Source organism: Myotis daubentonii, chromosome 17, assembly GCF_963259705.1.
Source record: "Myotis daubentonii chromosome 17, mMyoDau2.1, whole genome shotgun sequence".
Classification (NCBI taxonomy): Eukaryota; Metazoa; Chordata; class Mammalia; order Chiroptera; family Vespertilionidae; genus Myotis; species Myotis daubentonii.
In genome coordinates, this window is record NC_081856.1 from 41,204,811 (window position 1) to 41,227,833 (window position 23,023).

The 23,023-nt window shown below is 39.8% G+C and overlaps 1 protein-coding gene across 20 annotated transcripts in view; it reads left to right on the forward strand.

Moving 5' to 3' along the window:
• The window catches only part of UBR5 (ubiquitin protein ligase E3 component n-recognin 5), a 136,853-nt gene that overhangs the window by 103,972 nt on the left and 9,858 nt on the right, over positions 1 to 23,023 (forward strand). For 4 of the 20 annotated variants that reach the window (XM_059672010.1, XM_059672019.1, XM_059672011.1 and 1 more), the window contains 14 exons: positions 146 to 414; positions 764 to 999; positions 6,561 to 6,791; positions 7,302 to 7,375; positions 8,533 to 8,705; positions 8,802 to 8,915; positions 9,867 to 10,087; positions 11,651 to 11,771; positions 11,856 to 11,960; positions 14,395 to 14,638; positions 18,017 to 18,128; positions 18,637 to 18,781; positions 20,410 to 20,540; positions 21,830 to 21,890. In XM_059672010.1, the coding sequence (XP_059527993.1) occupies positions 146 to 414; positions 764 to 999; positions 6,561 to 6,791; positions 7,302 to 7,375; positions 8,533 to 8,705; positions 8,802 to 8,915; positions 9,867 to 10,087; positions 11,651 to 11,771; positions 11,856 to 11,960; positions 14,395 to 14,638; positions 18,017 to 18,128; positions 18,637 to 18,781; positions 20,410 to 20,540; positions 21,830 to 21,890 (2,237 nt within the window). The remainder of the gene's footprint in view (positions 1 to 145; positions 415 to 763; positions 1,000 to 6,560; positions 6,792 to 7,301; positions 7,376 to 8,532; positions 8,706 to 8,801; positions 8,916 to 9,866; positions 10,088 to 11,650; positions 11,772 to 11,855; positions 11,961 to 14,394; positions 14,639 to 18,016; positions 18,129 to 18,636; positions 18,782 to 20,409; positions 20,541 to 21,829; positions 21,891 to 23,023) is intronic. The other 16 variants (XM_059672016.1, XM_059672015.1, XM_059672017.1 and 13 more) reach the window with 14 other exon arrangements.

The window sequence follows — 23,023 nt, forward strand, 5'->3', positions numbered from 1 at the left end:
GTAATTCTTGTCTGCCTTATCATTCGTAAATTAGCATGGCTTAAAAAAGTTTTTGGCTGTTTCCACATTTGCATATATATAGTGCTCAAGAAACATAGTTAGCAACTGGCATTAGCTTATTGCGCTTGTCCTTTTTTCCTTACAGCAAGTTCAGCAGGTTTGATTTATATCGATCCTTCGAACTTACGTCGCAGTGGTACCATCAGCACGAGTGCTGCAGCGGCAGCAGCTGCTTTGGAAGCTAGCAATGCCAGCAGCTACTTAACATCTGCAAGCAGTTTAGCCAGGGCTTACAGCATTGTCATCAGACAAATCTCAGACTTGATGGGCCTTATTCCTAAGTATAATCACCTAGTATACTCACAGATTCCAGCCGCTGTGAAATTGACTTACCAAGATGCAGTAAACTTACAGGTATGAAACTTCTGAAAACTTACTTGTTCAAATATATTTTTTGGCTGTCAATTATGAGAATTTCAGTATAATGGGAATTAATGTTACAAATACTTAAATGTTTACATAATACTACTACCGTAAGTCCTCCCTATAGGTTATCGACAGGTTCTTTGACTTTAAGCAAAATGAAACCAATTTTACCATAATACTAATGGATATAAATAAGAGTTAAGTTCCTATAGTATCACATCAACAAAATGACATTATTCAAGGACCTGCTGTGTATCAAATTTAACTTTATTTTGTTAGTTTTAACTATATTAGTTTGGTTTTTACAGTTTTAACTATTTTAGTTTGGTCTTCATAGAACTATGTAGAAGAGAAGCTTATTCCCACATGGAACTGGATGGTCAGTATTATGGATTCTACTGAAGCTCAGTTACGTTATGGTTCTGCATTAGCATCTGCCGGTGACCCGGGACACCCAAATCATCCTCTTCACGCTTCTCAGAACTCAGCACGGAGAGAGAGGATGACCGCACGAGAAGAGGCTAGTTTACGAACCCTTGAGGGCAGACGGTATGAAAGTCTTCAGTTACGCTTGTATGTTTTGACAGACCCTTGTATTCTAGAATGTTTTTTACATAAGATCTCAGTTTGTTGTGAAGGAGGAATTTAGTACCTTACATTACTTCTTTTTAACTGTGTAGCTGAAGCAAAACAAATAAGTTATAAACCAGTCTATTTTTTAAAAATTCATTTGTATTGTAGGAATCTTATGCTAAGCTAGAGGCCCGGTGCACGAAATTTGTGCACTTGGGGGGGGGGGCCCTCAGCCTGGCCTGTGCCCTCTCACAGTCTGGGGGCCCTGGGAGGATGTCTGACTGATGGCTTAGGCCCACTAGGCTGTCAGTCAGACATCCTTAGCATTGCCACGGAAGCGGGAGAGGCTCCCACCACTGCCTCTGTGCTCGCCAGCCATGAGCCCGACTTCTGCCTGAGCGGCACTTCCCTTGTGGGAGCACACTGACCACCAAGGGGCAACTCCTGGATTGTCTGCCCCCTGGTGGTCAGTCTGCATCATATTTGAATATTAGCCTTTTATTATATAGGATATTTGCATATTAGCCTTTTATTACATAGGACTAGAGGCCCAGTGCACAAAATTCATGCACGGAGGGGTGTCCCTCAGCTCAACCTGCACCCTCTCCAATCTGGGACTGCTGGCTCCCAATTGCTCACCTGCCTGCCTGCCTTATTGCCCCTAACCACTTCTGCCTGCCAGCCTGATCGATGCCTAACTGCTCCCCTGCCAGCCCAATCGCCCCCAACTGCCCTCCCCTGTCAGCCTTGTCGCCCCTAACTACTCTCCTCTGCTGGCCCAGTCACCTCCAACTGCCCTCCCCTGCAGGCCTGATTCCCCCCCCCCCCCCCCCCAACTGCCCTCCTCTGCTGGCCCGGGCACCCCCAACTACCTTCCCCTGCTGGCCTGGTCGCTCACAACTGCTGTCCCCTGCAGGCCATCTTGTGACCACATGGGGGCAGCCATCTTGTGTGAGGGTGTGGCGGTCAGTTTGCATATTACCCCTTTATTATATAGGATACATCATCATTTTTGAAGTAGTTGGTTTACATCAGGGGTTGGGAACCGTTTTTTTGTCAAGGGCCATTTGGGTATTTAGAACATCATTCTTGAGCCATACAAAATTATCAACTTAAAAACTAGCCTGCTATATTTGGTCAAACATTTAACAAACTCACCCCTAATGCCTTTGCAAGGCCAGACCAAATGGTTTTGCGGGCCTTTTATGGCCCTAGAGCCAGACATTCCCCACTCCTGGCTACATCCTTGTCTTAATCCCCAAGTTCCTTATCTTAATCCCCAAGCTCTGCATTCCCATTCCCCTTGAAAGGCATATATTCATGGAAAAGGCATAAATTCATTGAACATGATTGAATATGAATGTACTTTGTACTCAGGAGGGGGAAGTTCTGTAATTACCATAGCTGTTCTTTGGTTCTTCAAATTACATTTCTTTTTCTACCTTCTCCAGCCTGCTGAATCATAATTAAAGAATACTTCTTTGTGGATTTGTTATGTTCTTTCTATTCAGTTATAAAATAACCTTTTTCAGGACTAGGAATTAGGTCAAACATTGATCACTACTAGAGCAGTGGCAGTGCTATGTAGTGAAAGTGCCTATACCTCAAGTCAGAGTCCTAGGATTTGGTTCTAGCTTTGGCTCAGGCTAAACAACTTTGCTTCTTTGGGTGGATCATAAAAGGGGGAAAGCAAGGTCTAGGAGACTGCTTAGGAAATTTAACCAGACTGTGGTTGGAGTGTAATAGTTTCTAAACTAAAGTGGCAGGTAAAAATCAGGAAGGGGGGAGAGAGAAGCTTTGAAATCATAAACAGGTTAGGGCCTTGTTGAGGGATAGAGCAAAAGGAGGCAGAATTTACTTTGAGATTTTCAGACTTTGATTATGAATAACTAATAGGAAAATATAAAGAAAAACATAGAGGAGTGTAATGAAAATACTTGCTTTTGAACTTAAGAACTGTGAGAGAATTTGATGGAAATGTCCATTATGCAAAATTGAATTCTTGGCAGAGAGATCTGGACTAGAGATAAGATTTTGGTGGCATCAGCTTTCCTGCTGTAAGAAGCCTGCTCTACAAACCGGCACAAGCCTTGTCTTCATTAGGCTAGTCCAGCCGTGGGCAAACTACGGCCCGCGGGCCGGATCCGGCCCGTTTGAAATGAATAAAACTAAAAAAAAAAATAGACCGTACCCTTTTATGTAATGATGTTTACTTTGAATTTATATTAGTTCACACAAACACTCCATCCATGCTTTTGTTCCGGCCCTCCGGTCCAGTTTAAGAACCCATTGTGGCCCTCGAGTCAAAAAGTTTGCCCACCCCTGGGCTAGTCTATTCCGAAGAACAGAGTTCTGGTAATAGATCTTTCATTGGTCACAGGGTTCTTCCTTTCTCTCTTACTCTCACTCTACTATAAGAGCTTTATTGAGAAATAACCTGTTTAAAGTGTATACAGTAGTTCCATAGTTTTGAGCATAATCATGGCTATGCACAACCATCACAATGAATTTTGGAATACTTTAATTATCTACACAAGAAACTCCATGCCTATTATCAGTTATCTCTCATTTCCCTTACCTTCCAACCCTAAGCAACCACTGATCTACTACTCTCTGTCTCTCTAGATTTGTCTATTCTGGACATTGCACATAGATGGATTTGTATAATATGTGGTCTTTTGTGCCTGGCTTCTTTTACTTAGCATAATGGTTTTAAGGTTCATCCAGGTTTAGTATGCATTAGTACATTATTCCCTAGTAATATTCCTTTATATGGATATGCCATATTTTGTTTATCTGTCCATAAGCTTATGGATACTTAGGTGGTTTTTGGCTATTATGGCCAAAATATGCCTTTGGCCATCTTTTTGGCTGTTATGAATAATACTGCTATGAACACTTGTGTACAGGTATAAACATGTATTTGTGTGGACATGTGTTTTCAATTATTTTGGGTCTATACCTGGTTGGGAGATTGCTGGATCATATAGTAATCTGTTTAACCTTTTGAGGAACTGCCAGATTCATTTCTAAAGTGGCTGACTCATTTTATATTCCCAGTACCAGTGTATGGATGGTTCCAGTTTCTCCACATCTTTGCCAACACTTGTTATTATCTGTCTTTTTGATAATAGCCATCCTAGTAGGTGTGAAGTGGTGTCTCATTGTGGTTTTGATACCCATTTTCCTAATTGCTAATGATGTTAAGCATCTTTTCATGTGTTATTGGCCGTTAGTATATTGTCTTTGGAGAAATGTCTACGGGTATTTAGATCTTGGTCCTTTTTTAAGTTGGCTTGTCCTTTTATTATTGAGTTGTATGAGTTCTTTATATATTCTGGATACTCGTTCCTTATCAGAAAAAGTATTTGCAGAAATTTTGTCCTATTCTGTGGGTTGTTTTCACTTTCTTTTTTTTTTTTTAATTAAATCTTTATTGTTCAGATTATTACATTTGTTCCTCTTTTTTTTCCCCCCCCATAACTCCCCTCCTCCCAGTTCCCGCCCCACCCTCCGCCCTCACTCCCCACCCACTGTCCTCATCCATAGGTGCACGATTTTTGTCCAGTCTCTTCCCGCATCTCCCACACCCCTTTCAAACCCAAGAATAGTCAGTCCATTCCCTTTCTATGTCCCTGATTCTATTATAATCACCAGTTCATTCTGTTCATCAGATTATTTATTCACTTGATTCTTAGATTCACTTGTTGATAGATGCATATTTGTTGTTCATAATTTGTATCTTTACCTTTTTCTTCCTCTTCCTCTTCTTAAAGGATACCTTTCAGCATTTCATATAATCCTGGTTTGGTGGTGATGAACTCCTTTAGCTTTTCCTTATCTGTGAAGCTCTTTATCTGACCTTCAATTCTGAATGATAGCTTTGCTGGATAAAGTAATCTTGGTTGTAGGTTCTTGGTATTCATCACTTTGAATATTTCTTGCCACTCCCTTCTGGCCTGCAAAGTTTCTGTTGAGAAATCAGCTGACAGTCGTATGGGTATTCCCTTGTAGGTAACTGAGTTTCTTTCTCTTGCTGTTTTTAAGATTCTCTCTTTATCTTTTGCTCTTGGCATTTTAATTATGATGTGTCTTGGTGTGGTCCTCTTTGGATTCCTTTTGTTTGGGGTTCTCCGCGCTTCTTGGACCTGTAAGTCCATTTCTTTCACCAGGTGGGGGAAGTTTTCTGTCATTATTTCTTCAAATAGGTTTTCAATATCTTGCTCTCTCTCATCTTCTGGCACCCCTATAATTCTGATGTTGGTACGCTTGAAGCTGTCCCAGAGGCTCCTTACACTATCCTCGCATTTTTGGATTCTTTTTTCATTTTGCTTTTCCGGTTGGGTGTTTTTTGCTTCCTCGCATTTCAAATCATTGACTTGATTCTTGCGCTCCTCTGGTCTGCTGTCGGGAGTCTGTATAATATTCGTTATTTCAGTCCGTGTATGCTTAATTTCTAGTTGGTTCCCCAACATAACATCGAGGGTCTCATTAGTTTTCTTGTAGATCTCATTAAGTTTATCGGCGGCTTCTAAACAGTTCTTGAGAGACCTTAAAAGTGTGGTTCTGAACTCTATATCTTCCATTGACAATTTTGTCCTGTTTCTTTGTCTCCGCATTTTGTTATGCTTCCTTGGTGCACCCCCTAGTGGTTTTTGTTCGCAGTCTTATAGTTAAACCTTGATTGTTGTAGCTAATACTAGGGAGGGTTTGACCTCCAGGCCAAGTGGCTATGAGAATCAGCTGTGTCAGCAGTGAGAGAACTTCTGTCCTCTAGGGAGGTGCTAATCTAGCCTTTGCCTGAGGCTATCCGGCAAATGCCTCTGTGCAGGGCTTGGGCGGGGCGGGTCGCACAGGATCAACAGGGTGGGCCGGAGAGAGCAGTTATGGCGGCTCTCAGTCCTGTCCCCAGGGGCTCTGCCTCTCTGAGTCCCAGCACCCGCTGCAAACCTCGGAGAGAAAGCTGCACTCGCTCTGACCGAAGCCTGACAGTCCCGCTTCTCCCGTTTGAGTCTGGGTCCCTAAAGACTCGCCTGTATCTGGAGCTCAGCAGCATCCACCAGCCATGAAGCCCTGCATCTGGTGCCCTCCCAAGGGGAGTGGCCTGTGGGATTGTGCTGAAACGGGCTCTCTGACATCCCCCGAGGGGTCCCAGATTGTGAGAGATCGCAGGCCAGGCTGAGGGACCCCACTGGTGCACAGTTGGACCGGGGAGGGATCACAGAAGGGCTCCACGGCGTGCCCAGTCCCCAGCAGCAAGCTAACCTACTGGTCAGAGCATCTGCCCCCTGGTGGTCAGTGTACATCATAGCGACTGGTTGGCCAGTTGACTGTCTGCCCCCCTGGTGGTCAGTGCACATCATAGCAAGCAGTTGAGCAGTGTTAGCATATCATTAGCATATTACGCTTTGATTGGCTGTTCAGTTGTTTGGTCTATTTGCATATTACCCTTTTATTATATAGGATAGTTTCCGTTCCTAATTTTGCATATTTATGATGGTGGTAAATTTCATGTTTGTGTTGTTTTTTGTAAACATTTTCATTTCTTTTTATTCCTATAGCCGTGCCACATTGCTTAGTGCTCGTCAAGGAATGATGTCAGCTCGAGGGGACTTCCTAAATTATGCTCTTTCTCTAATGCGGTCTCATAATGATGAGCATTCGGATGTCCTTCCAGTTTTGGATGTTTGCTCACTGAAGCATGTAGCATATGTTTTTCAAGCCCTTATATATTGGATTAAAGCAATGAATCAGCAGACAACATTGGATACACCTCAACTGGAACGCAAAAGGTATTCATACTTGCCCTGAGGTTGGTTTAAGAAATACTTGCTCAGTGTGGTCTTCATTAGTATATTGTCCAATACTTGGAGTAAGGAGAACAGCTTCGCAAAAGAGAAATAGTGCAGGAATATTTCATGTGGGAAAGTGGACTTGAGTATACCCAACCTTTCACTGTAGCTAAAGCCTCACTTAAAACAGGAAACCTAAGAATCCAGTTAAGCTTTATATTCGAGATAGTTTGGTCTGGTTGATCATATATTAGAGTTTGTATAAATACTCACTCACTGTTTCTTGGTCTGATTAGCTTTTTACTTGTATTTAAATCTATTTTGTAATTGTGACACACATGGCTGGTCAGTCTATCATTCCCAGAGTCTGAAACTTTATCAAAATGTTTGAAGTTGTTTACATACTTAACAACCCTTTTCGTTGTTTTTTGCTTATAATTCCCATCATCTTTGCTTCTGTTCATATTACACAAAAATTTCATGTAAAACAACTCATTTGTCTTTTTAAAGGACGCGAGAACTCTTGGAACTGGGTATTGATAATGAAGATTCAGAACACGAAAATGATGATGACACCAATCAAAGTTAGTGCACAGAAAATCTGCTAATCTGCAAGAAATGGCTGCCTCAGTAGTTCCCCTTCAAGCTTTTTAACTTCATTATTTTCTGTCTGGGTGGGGATTTCTCTATTCTTCTCTATGTTCCATTTCTTGCCTTTTCTGTCCATTTTTCCTTATAAAACCTTGCATTATTTGCTTCATAAATAAGAATGATTAAAGAAACGTTATGAACTTTTCAATAATCAGTATTTTTCCTGCATAATCTTTGCATCTCTCCTGTACATTTCTTAGTTTTATTTTTACTCTTAAGTGTAGTGTATAGGCATTGCATTAAAGTCTTAGCAGAACCTTTGTTGATATTGATACAAAATAGATTTAGTCGAGAAGATGAGAAATATCAAATATCAAAATCTGTAATTTAAAAAAAAGTATTCCAAACTCAAGGAATTTTGGGGATTTTCTGCAGTTTGTCGTTTTCAGCTACTCAAATGGAATTTAAAAAGTTTTTTAAATGGGGTCAGTTAGTCCATTTGACCCTTATTATCAGCTAGCACTTTCACCCAACCCAGGGAAAGACAACTGAGCTAACTGGTAGTTTTGAGTACCCAGCCATTGCTTCCTATTGTTTTCACAGCACACAGTAAGCCCCTCTCAAAGTTTAATTCCATTAAAGGGAGTTGATGTGCTGACTTCCTATCGGGATTCATAAGTGCCCAGAGAATTTCTCTGTCGTCTTATAGAGGAAGCAGAACTTACAAGTAAGCAAATGCTCACATTTCAGCTCCTGACCATTTCCTCTCCTGGAGTCATGTGAGCCGGGTCATGAATATGCTCAGGAATCTACCTGTATTCGGGTCTGAATCTTTAGAGAGAGATAAAGAGAAGGATATGGGAAACTTCCATCTAATATAAAATGGAGCAATATTTGTTACTGCTAATTATTTTTTGGCAAGTTCTTGTTATTTAAAATACACATAACATAAAATTTACCATTATTATCCTTTTGAGCAGCTAAAAATTTAAATTATTTAAAAATATTATAAAAATTTTGGACTATTATTTTTGAGTGCCATTAAAATTTATAGAGGTAATTTGGACTGAGCAGATTAAGATTCTTTTACCCTTCCCCAATGATTAAATAATTTTTCTAAAAACCATACATTTCATCTCTTTATGTTTAGGTGCTGCTTTGAATGATAAGGATGATGACTCTCTTCCTGCAGAAACTGGCCAAAATCATCCATTTTTCCGACGCTCAGATTCCATGACATTCCTTGGGTGTATACCCCCAAATCCATTTGAAGTGCCTCTGGCTGAAGCCATCCCCTTGGCTGATCAACCACATTTGTTGCAGGTGATTTAAATTAACTGGTATTCAGGTTTCTTTTTAATTGACTTTATTTTTTTTCAAATGTACAATGTAACTAGAATATTTCTGCTAAAATTGCAGCCAAATGCTAGAAAGGAGGATCTTTTTGGCCGACCAAGTCAGGGTCTTTATTCTTCATCTGCCAATAGTGGGAAATGCTTAATGGAGGTTACAGTGGATAGAAACTGCCTTGAGGTAAGATAGTAAAAATCTTTGCAATACAGTATTTGTAAATAAGCATTTTTTTATTTTTGGAACTGCATTAATTCAGAATATTGTATTTCCTCAAGTAATTTAAATATCAGAAATTCCTGTTTTATGTCAACAAAAGGAATTCCAACTATTTTATTAGCCAGCTTTGAGACTAATTGTGCTATGTCAGGTTACTTCATCAATAAAGCAGGAGTTTCATATGTGCTCATCCTATATTACAGTTTATTGTTATAATGTTCCTGAAAATTTAAATTTATATGTATATATATGAATACATACTTTATATGAGCATGTATAATAATAATTAGCTTGAAATTTTTCTTTTTGAATTTAGAATGTGAATAAATAAGGTAATATTAATAATTTGTTCAATAATTCTATCTCCTAAGCACTGTCTCAATTAATTCTTATAGCCATGTTGGGTAGAAAACATTGTTATCTTGATTTTATGGGTAATAAATTGGAGAGATTACATATATTTCATGTGGTAATGTGTATTGTTATACAGCTGGTTAAGTGAAAGATCTAGATTTTAGATAAAAGTCTGATTTCAGAGCCTAAAATTCTGTACTGTATCTCCAATGAAAAAAGTAATTACATGTTTAAGAGCCGTCATCAAAGAAATTTAGTTGAATATAATTTTTTATTATCTAAATGACAAAAAAAACAAACCTGAAGATGCATAAGAGACTTAATAACCACAGATATTACAGAGATTCTTTTAAAAGTTCTTGGAGGCTGCTGTGGTAGATGCACTGGACTTGGTGATCAGTGAGGGGAATGAGACAGACAAGAAACAGCTGCATCTTTGTAGGTGAAGTGCCAGAAAGGAATTTCATCACTTGCATGTGATTGCTATGGAGTAGTAGTAAGTTGAAGACAAAATCTAGTTAGTTTTTTTAATATGTAACTTTTAAATGTAAAAATTCATAGGTTCTTCCAACTAAAATGTCTTATGCTGCCAACTTGAAAAATGTAATGAACATGCAAAATCGGCAAAAAAAGGAAGGGGAAGAACAGAACATGGTGCCAGAAGAAGCCGAGAGTGCTAAACCAGGGCCATCTGCTCATGATCTTGCTGCACAGCTGAAAAGCAGTTTATTGGCAGAAATAGGACTGACTGAAAGTGAAGGGCCACCTCTTACCTCTTTCAGGTATTTGCTAAGTGAAGATAGTGTTTCTGTTGTATTACTTTTATGGCTATGATATATATAATTGTAAGAATTTTTTATTTAGAAATTTTACAATTTTATTTCATTTTTTGACGAATAGTATAATTAAATGTTATTTTATATTTTTGTGTTTTCATAGGTTATAAGCAGATATTAAATACTAAATTTTAGTTTTATGGATTGTTGTCTTTTTGTGACTGTGTTGTCATTATTATTTTGGTTGGCATTATTATTATTTTCTCACTTTGAGGAAATTCTAAGACTGGTTTTTAATGTTTAGTACTGAGTTAAAGTATATATATATATTAGAGGCCCGATGCATGAAATTCATGCAAAGGGCTCAGCCCTCGCAGCTGTGGAAGGATGTCTGGAAGATCGTTCAGCTGTCTGGTCTAATTAGCATATTATGCTTTAATTATTTTATATATATGTATATCTCCATGTCAAATAACCAATTATAGACTTATTTCCAGCAGCTCAGTTAAGGGGGGGGACATGCGAATAACTAGAAAGGTTTCTAGATTTGTGGTTCTCACACTTACTTGACGTTCTTTGCCAGGTCCACAGTAGGTCATTCTCTTGCAAGAGATAGGCTCTTTGCTTTCCCAATAAAAATTTGCCAGTATACACTGTTGCTCAATATGGCTAATCACCAAATGATTTGTAGATTATTATGCTCTGTGTTTTTTGCTTACATAATGTCAGATAATATTTTTGCTTAGGAGGAATTAAACTAGTTTAGGAAACTATATATACTTTACATACATGGCCTAACAACCATAAAAGGCAAGGAAGAATCATGGACTAGGGTGGCCCAAGTTTCCTAGAGACAGTATGGCTTGAGCTGAGGTGGTTAGAATGTGTAGAAGCAGGTGGATTGATAGAAGAATAGAGGTAGGGAGATAAATTAGAAAGCTGTTATTAGTTCTGGCCATTGGTTTAAAAAAAAAGGTTGAAGTAGATTATTGCCTATGCCTTTGGGGGGTGGAAAGGAAATCATGGAAAGGAAGGAGAAGCTCATGAAGGTCTTGCCTTGCTCACTCTGGAGGAACTTTGGGAAGAAAAATTAGAATTTGTTTCATGTTGGTGCAGTAAGGAAGTACATGTTACTACTGAAAGAGGTCTGGAGGCAATGTCACTGTAGCAAAGAGGCCATATTCAGTTTACCATGTTGAACTGAGTATCATTGGAGTGGTTATATCTAACATAGTGCAAATTCTGGTCCATTGTGGAAGTGTGAACTAGAGAGGTGTCTGGGAATCACCTAATGGGAATAGACATTGTACTTGAAGGAGAAGAGGTAAAATGAAAATTGAAAATAGGAGGTAGCCTGACTTAAAAGACAGCAGGAACAATTGAGTAAAAATGAGACGTTCTGTGAGGAAGGAGGAGCTATAGAAAGTTCTCCATTAGAGAAGAATGCTTTAAAATACTTAAAGCCTCAGAATATTAAAAGACTAAGTAAATTACATCATTGGCCAAAAGTCAGGGAATTTTTAGAGTTGGCTAAATTACTTACCCCCTCTCCCCTTGAATTTCTTTCAGGCCACAGTGTAGCTTCATGGGAATGGTTATTTCCCATGATATGCTGCTAGGACGTTGGCGCCTTTCATTAGAACTGTTCGGCAGGGTATTCATGGAAGATGTTGGAGCAGAACCTGGATCAGTATGTATTTTGAGCACTTTAAATTCTATTTTGTCTATAAAAACGTATTTCAGAGAATAATTCTGTCATGCATTTTTTTTTAAGATCCTAACCGAACTGGGTGGTTTTGAGGTAAAAGAATCAAAATTCCGTAGAGAAATGGAAAAACTGAGAAATCAGCAGTCAAGAGATTTATCACTAGAGGTAAAGGTATTTAGAATTTCTTATACTAAACATATAGTATGCCATTTGTATTAAGTTTAAAAACAAAAATTAATCTTGCTTAGGGATATGTGCTGTATAATTCAAAATTTAAAGAAAATAAATGGTAGTTACCACATTTAGAATAGGGGCTGTCTGCTTCCTAGCATCCTCTAATGATGATCAGTGATTTTTTTGTTTCAGTTTCTCTCTCTCTCTCTCTCTCTCTCTTAAAGCATCATTAAGAACACATGGATTTAAATGTTTCTGATGGGCTTCATTTCATTGGGGATATTATTCCAATTGATGCTCAAATTGTCTCTTATTAATGGGAGTCTGATTCCTTTTTGGCTCTTGAGTCCTTTTGACATGAATAATCTTTGATAACTTCCTTCTTCTTTGGTATGTCTCATCTTGTATATATATCCCATCAAAGACCTTACTTAAGTCAGCCATTTCTTCAAGAAGTCCTTGTTCCTTTTGGTAGGAAATTGTATTTTGAGATTATAATCTGGGCTCTTAAGGTTTCTCGCAGCCTTCTAGGGCAGTCATTGATTCTAGGCCTTTTTAGTGGAGAGAGCTAGGAAATGCTTTTTAACAAACAAAGCAAACAAAAGAACAAGAAGAAAATTACATCATGAGTTCATCCTGATAATCGCAATCAAATTTAAGATTAGGGATCACACAGTTGTTTTTGATTTTCACCTCTTAGTCTTGATTGCCTTTCTTCCAAACTGAATATCCAAATTCCCAACAACACTGATAACTTCACTCATTTGCTTTTATCCTACAGCATACATGTATCAGTCTGAAAATCACAATGTCAACACTACCACAAAATGATTATTAAAGATGGCTTAAGATTTATTTGCAGTTGTTTTTTTTTTTTTTTTTGTCCTTAGAGCATATCCAATTGGGAGATGTACAGTCAAATTACTTTGTTTTAAAGTTACTTGAAATAATTTATCTTTGTGTGGTTTTGCTATCATCTCCATATAATTAGGGCCTCTTGTTTTATTTTGCTTTCAGCTTTTAGGGGTTGCTTTCTCCTTTTATTTTTTTATTTTTCATAATGAATGTAAAATATCTACAATGTTGCAAGGTCAACTCTACAAAGAAGATGTATGTATTCAGAGAAATCTAGTTTCTATTCCTATTTTTGTCTCTTTTACATGTTCCCTGCCCTTCAAGTTTTAAAGTTGATTTCCCTCCTCACTTTAAAAATTTATAATCATGCATGTGTATTCATTACCTTTCTCTCTCTCCCCCTTCCCACCCCCACTATGATATACATTTTACTCCATCTTTATTTTACCAGTAAAGCGTATATCCTAGAGATAAAGTCTTAACTGCATGTAGAGATATTCTGCTTCCTATTACAGCTGTTTAGTCCTACTGTACTGCTAAGACATTTTATAATTGTATCTGGGTTTTTTTGTTGTTGTTTTTCAGTCAGTCTCCTATTGATAGGCATTTTGGTTTGTTTACAGTCTTTTTGCTGTTACAGTAACTAGTGTGATGAGTAGCCTCCTGTGTTTCTCTTGTGGTCTAGTGTGTCCTATATTTTACCTAGGTTGAGAGATTCCTAGACATTGAACCTAGATACGGGTCAAAGGGCATGTGCATACATAATTTTGCCAAGTATTGGCAAACACCTCTGCATAATGGTTGTATATTTTTACACTTTGAACATCAATACGAGAATAGCCTTGCCAGCATTTTGTCAAATTTTTAGACTTTACCAATCTGACAGATTAAAAAGTGGCATTACAGTATAGTTTTAATTTGCCTTTCTTTTACGAGCAATGTTAAACGTTGTTTCATATATATATAAGGATATTTCTTTTTTTGTGAATTCTTTGTTGAGGTATCTTGCCCCCCCCTTTTTTTTTTCTGTTTAAGTTGGTTTGTGTTTTAGAATCATATTATCTTTTAGGTGATAAATGCATACTACTCATGAATATGTATCTTTGTATTAGAAGGTATGAAAATTTTCCCTAGTTGTCATTTCCTTTAACTTTGTGTGTGGTGTTCCATATTTTCTTTTAGTATTTGCTATTTTTAAAAAATTTTCACACTGTAGATCCACTTGCAGTTTATTCTGGTGCATTCCAAAATTGAATGAATTGCTGTTTCTAGTAGACCTTTTAAGAAAGTGTTAGAATTGAGTTAAATTCCATTATCCTGATTTAATACAAGACATTCTTGTATACTTTTGAATGTTGTTTATTTGGAATGTATAAGTCTCTGAGAACCTAAATTACTTTTGTTAGTTATTTAAATCAGTGGTCACCAACCTTTCGGACCTCACGGACCACCGGTTGGCTGGCGACTGCTGATTTAAATTATCAAAAAAAGCTAAAATTAGATGTTCAGATGTTACATAGAAAATTTTCAGGATGGTTTCCAACACTGAATTTATTACTCTTCGATGTTTTAATAGGTGGATCGGGATCGAGATCTTCTTATTCAGCAGACCATGAGGCAGCTGAACAATCACTTTGGGCGAAGATGTGCTACTACACCAATGGCTGTACACAGAGTAAAAGTCACATTTAAGGACGAGCCAGGAGAGGGCAGTGGTGTAGCACGAAGTTTTTATACAGCCATTGCACAGGCGTTTTTGTCAAATGAAAAATTGCCAAATCTAGATTGTATCCAAAATGCCAACAAAGGCACTCATACAAGTAAGTACTCGACAGATAGCAAACATCATGAAAATCTTTACTTGTTTGGTTAAAACAATGATAATCATGGTTATATGTATTTATAGTGAGAGAACTTTAATGTACATTTACATTTTTATATACTTTCATTCTAGATTAATGATTTAATCTTGTTTACACTATTCTAATCGATAGTTTAGCAGTTTGCCCTTTTGTCACATATGTTTTCCTTAATGAAAATGAAAATTTCTCATTTTAGTTGTTACAGGTTTAGGGGTAGGAGGTTGTAAGACCCATGGTACATTTCATAAAGTAAAACAAAGATCCATGGAAATGTACAAGTTCAGCCTCTATATTTAATTAGTTCAGATACTTGGGAAGAAAATAATGTTCCCCAGAGCAGTGCTATTAAACGTATGCTTTATAGAGTTGCTACTGGCTCCCAGTAAGATATGGAGCTTGGCAACCAAATGTAAATTGGTTGGCTTATATCACTAACCTCATTGTATTTTGGTAGTGAGATTTCTATTAACATTCTGGTGTAAGGTCTTTACCTCCTTTGAGGAGCAACACTTTGGGATTAGAACTCTTGCCTAATTTTCAAGATTCCAATTAGCAAGTAAAAAAGTGAAAATTGCAAAAGGCTTGAGTAGATGATAATTGGTCATTCATGAATAGGGGACAGAATATTATCAGTTTTGTAGGTGGGAGGATATAATAATTGAGGGGGAGAGGGAGTTACTAAGAAAATCCTATATTTTACCTAGGCTGTAGATGCATTTTATTGGGATTTTGTAAACCACCACTGTAGAGGCTGAATGAGCTCTAGAAAGGATTAAGGATGAAAAGATGGGGAGCGTATCTCAGCCTTTCATCATTAGTTTTACCATTTGACTTTCTATCTATAATAATAAAGGTATAATATGCTAATTAGACTGGACAGTTGGACAACCTTCCAGATGAAGCTGGGGCTGCGAGGGCTGAGCCCCTTGCTCGAAATTTGTGCATCGGGCCTCTAGTAATCTTATAATAAGAAATTGGCAGATGTAAATGAGGAAACCTGGGGAGTCATAATGATTCAAAAATAATCTTTCTGCATATTCTTTGGAAACCATACTCAGGCTTATGTTTATAGTTTTAAAAGTAATGATAGTTAATGTTCTGGATGGCCTATCCTATCTAATAAAAGAGAAACATGGTAATTAGCGTACGTCCGCTACCCTTCCCATTGGCTAATCAGCAAGACATGCAAATTAACTGCCAGCCAAGATGGCGGCCGGCAGCCAGGCAGCTTGAAACTAACATGAGGCTTGCTTGCTTCAGTGACAGAGGACTCCAACGTTCCCCGCCTACCTTGCCGGCCTCTGAACTTGCAGTTTGAAACATTGTTACAAACATAGAAGCTAAATAAAACCCCAGAAACCTGCTTTCAGCTTGCCGGGATCTCAGAGCTGGAGTTGATACAGTGTTTCAATTATAGAACACAAACAAACCAGATACCTGCTTTCAGCAGCAGAGGCCTCAGCGCTGGAGCCAGAGCTAAAGCTGGCCCAGAATAAAAAAGAAAAAGAAAAAAAGGATCAGTTGGGAGCTTCAGTCACCCACCAGCCTGAAAACAGCCCTCAGCCCCTCACCCAGACTGGCCAGGCGCCCCTGTGGGGACCCCCACCCTGAAGGGTGTGTGACCAGCTGCAAACAGCCATCATCCCCTCACCCAGGCTGGCCAGGCACCCCAGTGGGGACCCCCACCCTGATCCAGGACACCCTTCAGGGCAAACCAGCCGGCCCCCACCCGTGCACCAGGCCTCTATCCTATATAGTAAAAGGGTAATATGCCTCCCAGCACCGGGATCATCGGAGCCGAGAGGCCTCCCGGCACCGGGATCAGCGTGACGGGGTAGCGCCCAAACCCCCTGATTGCCCTGTGGCTCTGTGTGTGACAGGGGACAGGGCCACAACCTCCCTATCCGCCCTGCTCTTTTCGTGACAAGGGAAGACACCCCAACCCCCTGATCAGCCCTGCTCTGTGCCTGATAGGGTGAGCTCCCCAACCCCCTGATCGCCCTGCGGCTCTGTGTGTGACAGGGTGCGGCGCCCCAACCCCCTGATCGGCCCTGCTCTGTGTGTGACAGGGTGCGGTGCCCCAACTCCCCCCCCCCCCATGGGCCCTGCTCTGTGTATTACAGGGTAGAGCCATAACCTCCCCATCGGCCCTGCCCTGAGTGTGAGAGTGGCGGCATCCCAACCTCCTGATCGGCCCTGCTCTGTGGGTGATAGAGGGCGGCGCCCCAACCCCCTCACCCCCCCCACGGTCCCTGCTCTGTGTGTGATGGGGTAGAGCCATAACCTCCCCATCAGCCCTGCCCTGAGTGTGACAGGGTGCGGCGCCCCAACCCCCTGATCCATCCTGCTCTGTGTGTGACGGGGCGGTGCCCCAACTCCCCTATCAGCCCTACTCTGTGAGTAACAGGGGGGAGCTCCTCAACCCCCTGATCGGCCCTGCTCTGTGCTTGACAGGGGGGAGCTCCCCAACCCCGTGATCGACCCTGCTCTGTGCGTGACAGGGTACGGAGCCCCAACCCCCCTGATGGGCCCTGCTCTGTGCGTGACGGGGTGGCGCCGCAGCCTCCCCATCGACCCTGCCTTAAGTGTGACGGGGCGGTGCCCCAACCCCCCAATCGGCCCTACCCTGAGCGTGACTGAGGGTGGCATAACAACCTCCCGATCCACCCGCTCTGTGCATGACAGGGGGCGGCGCCCCAACTCCCCAATCGGCCCTACCCTGAGCGTGACTGAGGGTGGCATAACAACCTCCCGATCCACCCGCTCTGTGCATGACAGGGGGCGGCGCCCCAACTCCCCAATCGGCCCTGCTCTGAGCCCGACCAGGAGCTGCACCTAGAGATTGGGCCTGCCCTCTGCCACCCAGGAGCGGGCCTAAGCCAGCAGGTCATTTTCTCCCGAGGGGTCCCAGACTGCGAAAGGGCTCAGGCTGGGCTGAGGGCCCCCCTTCCCCCCCGAGTGCACAAATTTTTGTGCACTGGGCCTCTAGTAATATATAAAATCAAATACTAATAATAGGAAAGATGTGCGAATATGATTCTAGTCCTGTAAGAAATGTCAGCATTATTTCTGGTGAAACTAACATAGCCCAGTTGCTACATATTATTTCACAGCTTTGATGTGACAAAGGAGGAAAAATTCATTAAACAAATACTGAAATAACACCTATTATATGCTAGATACATTCTGCACAATCACACCAACCCTCAAAACCGTAGGGAGAGTGATGCTCTAAAGCTGTTATGTCTTACTATGTTAGGTCATGTCCTCACATTGACTGTGAAGTAGTTGAAATTACATTCATCTAAACAAAGTGTATTTCATATTTCCTTCCAGGTTTGATGCAAAGATTAAGGAATAGAGGAGAGCGGGATCGGGAAAGGGAGAGAGAGAGGGAAATGAGGAGAAGTAGTGGCTTGCGAGCAGGTTCTCGGAGAGATCGGGATAGGTGAGATAATTTTTTATCTTTTGTTGAATTCTAGCTTTTCTGATGAATTGAAGGCAGGTTTATAAATAAAAGAATCTTAATTATGGACTATTTTTTTAGAAAATTAAAATTAATATTTGGATACATATATAATAACTAAAATAGTCTCACCGTTTTTAAAAACTCAAGGGCAGTTGAAATTGTATTCGCTTTTTATTTATCCTTCTCATGTTCTTAATTGTTGAAACTTCATAGCATTCTTTCTTAAGCTTATTTTAAAATTATAATTGTTGCAATTATGTTATTTAAACCTTTCAATTTTTCTCCTGGTAGGATGATTGGCATTTTACTTGTGACTACAGTGCTCAGGAATCATGGGTGGGCTCTTGATTCTGGTATTTTAAGGTCCTCTTCCCTTAGAATCAAATTGAACTATGCATTGTGAATCTACCTTCATTACCTGTTGTGCTGATATTTTCATTTTACAGACAAAGGAAATAAAATCATAATAGCGTTGTTCTTCTTCCAGAGACTTTAGAAGACAGCTTTCCATCGACACTAGACCCTTCAGACCAGCCTCTGAAGGGAATCCTAGTGATGATCCTGATCCTCTGCCAGCACATCGTCAGGCGCTTGGAGAAAGACTTTATCCCCGTGTACAAGCAATGCAACCAGTATGTACAGTGCAGTTGGCTGCCGCTTAATTAAAGTTGGTATTTTAAAAAATTGTCAGCTCCTGGCAAGTCATGTGGTTGAGGACTGTAGTAAGAATAAAGCTTAGGAAGGAACATGCTTGCTGGAGGGAAACTGTAGATAGCTTGAGGTTTGTTCAGTTTTCCTACCTGTGCTACCTTGGCATTCTACCTAATAAGTTCCTGTGTGCTAAAGAATTACCTGTGCATTGTATTTGCCATATTTGCACACATTGTTACATTTTAAAGTACACTTTTTATCTGTTATCAATCTGTAGTTAGAACACATTGCAAATATTGTACCTTAACTGATGATAAATATGATAAGACTAGGGGCCCGGTGCACGAAATTCGTGCACTGGGTGTGTGTGTGTGGGGGGGGGGGAGTGTCCCTCAGCCCAGCCTGCCCCCTCTCACATACTGGGAAGCCCTCAGGCGTTGACCCCCATCACCCTCCAATCGCAGGATCGGCCCCTTGCCCAGGCCTGACGCCTCTGGCCTAGGCATCCGGCCCGGGCAGCGGGGGGCGCCGCGATCGCGCGGGCTCTGCCCCTGCCCCTGCAGGAAGCCTCTGGCTGAGGCGTCCGGCCTGGGCAGCGGGGACCCACAGCTGCAGCGGCCCCGCGATCGTGGGCTTCGCTTTAGGCCCAGGCAAGGGACCCCTAGCTCCTGGGACTGCCAGCTTCGACCATGCCCAGCTCCCATCGCTGGCTCCACCCCTACTTCCTGCTATCACTGGCCAGGGCGGCAAAGGCACCTGATTCTCCGATCATGGCTGGGGGGCAGGGCAAAGGCGGCCCCAGGGCCGCTTTTGCCCTGCCCCCCAGCTCTTAGCTCCCCCCTGGGTTTCCGATCACTGTCAGTGGCAGGGGGCTTCTTGCTGCTTTCCCTTTCGCCTCCCTGCATTGTGCCTACATATGCAAATTAACCACCATCTTGTTGGCAGTTAACTGCCAATCTTAGTTGGCAGTTAATTTGCATATAGCCCTGATTAGCCAATGAAAAGGGTATCGTCGTACGCCAATTACCATTTTTCTCTTTTATTAGTATAGATTTTTATTTTGAATGTTCTCTCAGAGGTTTCTTTCCTAATATGAAACAAACTGGTTGTGATTTTTGTCTTTGTACATAACTATATGTACAAGTTATAGCAAAAGAATAATAAAACAGAAACCCAATTATATTTCTGTCAGTAAATCCTTAGCCTTAAATTTCAGCATCTTTTTCTCTCTCTTCCTCCTTCACTTCTTCCCTTCCTCTCTTTTTTCCTACCATTAAATGAAAGAAAGGTTTCTGGCATTCTGATAGGAAATAAAAACGGAAATTATTTGTATGTTAACTCATGAATATCAAGAGCGTTACAAAAAGGTTTACTATATAAATATTAAAATAGCTTTAACAAGACTGCTAGTGCATGGACTATTCATTCCCTACCAAAGTTCTCTATAATTAAGCTTCTAGTTGAATAAAATACCTTATTGGTTCAGAAGTTTTTGAATTGTTATCTAAATTTCTTATTTTCCTTTTTCTTTTTGGAGCGTGCAAGATTGCTGATTTAGACAAGAAATTTCAGAGAGTAGGGGCAATTAACATTTATTCATCATTTACAGGCTTTTGCAAGTAAAATCACTGGCATGTTGTTGGAATTATCCCCAGCTCAGTTGCTTCTCCTTCTAGCAAGTGAAGATTCTCTGAGAGCCAGAGTGGATGAAGCCATGGAACTCATTATTGCACATGGACGGTAATGTGTACATTTGGGAAGGCATTTCAGTTTACATGTCAGCTGCTTTATTATTAGGATGTGGATGCCACCATATCTTAGAATTTATACTATAAAGTATAAGACTTTAAATGGCTTTTCAAGAGATGGCTTAAAATCCATGATTGAGAGAGCCGAGTTTCACATTTATCAGAAAGTAGTGTTTAAGTATCCCTTATGTACGAGGTATTTAGAAATTATAAGAAACACATCTCAAATTCTCCCATCAGGATACCATCCTCATTGCAGAAACTAAGTACCTCAAGAAATTGGGGTATAGTCCCTGAGTTCTTGCTATAAGAATGAAATTTCTTTTAGGCCTCCCGATTTATCTTAATCCATGCAAGCTTTTGCTTTCCATTGTATAATTTATTTGAATAGAAAATGTTTAAATTTCTAACCGTTAAATTACTTACCCTTCTTTTTCCAAGGTGACAAGTGACATTAGGAAAATATGTCGTACTTATATTGTGCCTTCTATTCTGGGACTACCCTAATATCCAGTTTGAGGCTTTGAGATGTTACTTACTTTAGATGAAAGTTTATTTTTTCTTCTTAGTCATGATTTTGAATGAGGAACTTAGTTTAGATATAGTCCTAAAGATGGAAAGCCAGGTAGGCTAACCTCTGAAACTAAACAGCCACTTCCCTTATTTCAGACTTTGAATGGTCCAAGCCAAAAACTATTGCTAGAAATTTATTTTCTTTGCTATTACTACATTTCTCCTCTAGACTTTATGCACTATTTCTTTATTCCTCTTTCCTGTCTCTGGAGGTCTCAGCACATTGATAGAGCTCAGCCCATTATAGAAAAGATTGAGAGGATTGTACATTTTTGATGAGAAGAAGTTTTGTAAATATATGTAAGGTTTGTTAATTTAGTAGTGTTTTCTATAGAATGCAAATAATACATAATAGTGACTGCTTTCTTCACCTACATGGGTTATGGAGTGAGTATAAAGTTATTAGTATCCTAGAATAATACACTAAAGAATTTGATTCCAATTGTGATTGCTTTCTGAACATTTTTCTCTTCTTTATAATTCTTCCCCAAGCTTAACTTTTAGCACCCCTATGAAGACTACATTATTTTGTCATAGCCTTTAGTTTATTATTTTGAATCATGGCTTGGAACATCTAGTGCTTTTTATTTACTTCAAATCGTAAATGTATTTATAAATTATAAATAAGTTTAAATTCACATGTTTTCTCTACACTAAATTCTATACTTCACTTACCTGGAGTGTGAAAGGTATTTTGTTTGTTTTTAGGGAAAATGGAGCTGATAGTATCCTGGATCTTGGATTATTAGACTCCTCAGAAAAGGTACAGGTAAGGGATATTTTGTATATGTGCTATTAATTAGCACTTGTAATTTGAATTACAGGAGGGGAGAAAAGCCATATTTATGAAGGAACTATGTCTTTATAAGTAAAGTGCTTGATTATAGTAGAGAAAAAAACAAAGATAGGTGTCATGTACACAATCAAGTAATGAGATTGGTTTAGTTAGGGCTCAATATAACCCCATTCACTGGCTGCCTCCATTTAATCACAGCCTGAATTAAGCTTTAATTTAGAGATGTCATGAATTAATAGCAGAGGAGAGGCAATATGGAAGCCTAGAGCTTATTCTTTAAAGAAGCAGTGAGTGCAAAAGATGCAGACCAAATATGATGTGGCATAGCAATAAGGAAAGCTTTTTAGTGCAGATAACGTGTTATTCTTTAGCTACAAAAGACTTCATTGTCAGCCAAGATGGAGCAAACCCAGTATAATCTTATCTCTTTCACTGCTTACATCTAAAAATTCTAGACAAATACAAAATGGAACTGCCTGAGGATCCTGAAAAGTAAACAGTAGCAAACAGATTGGAGCAGGAAAGCAAAACTTGAAAAAACAGTTGGTATGATCATTGCTACCCCATCTTAGCTAGAAGATAGAGCAAAGGCTTTGGGAACTAACTTACAGTGTATAAATCACTGTCCCAAATCCCAGACTACATCAAATGGTGAATATGCAGAGCAGGCCCTAAACGGTAAAATGAAAAGCTTTGGAAACTTAATTGGTATTGGAACCACTGCATACAGAAGGTGACACTTCCAATCTGAAGCTAACCAGGTTGATTGCCAAAATATCAACATTCTCAACTTTCACAATTTAATATTCAAAATCTGGGAAACACTCCAAAATTACTCAATATCAAAGAACCAGGAAAGACTGACCAATTCTCCCAGTAGATGTTAACTTACAGATGACCCTCTTGTTGGAATTATCAAAGACTTTTCATCTCATGTTCTTTCTGTGAAGTAAAGGAATGACAAAATAGAGGTTCTAAGCAGAGAAATAGAAACTTTATAAGAGAACGAAAGGAAAATACTAGGATTAAAGTACAATGTCTAAAAGAAAATATTTCACTGGATAGCTCAGTAGCAGAATGAAGACAGAGAAAAGTGCCAGTCAACT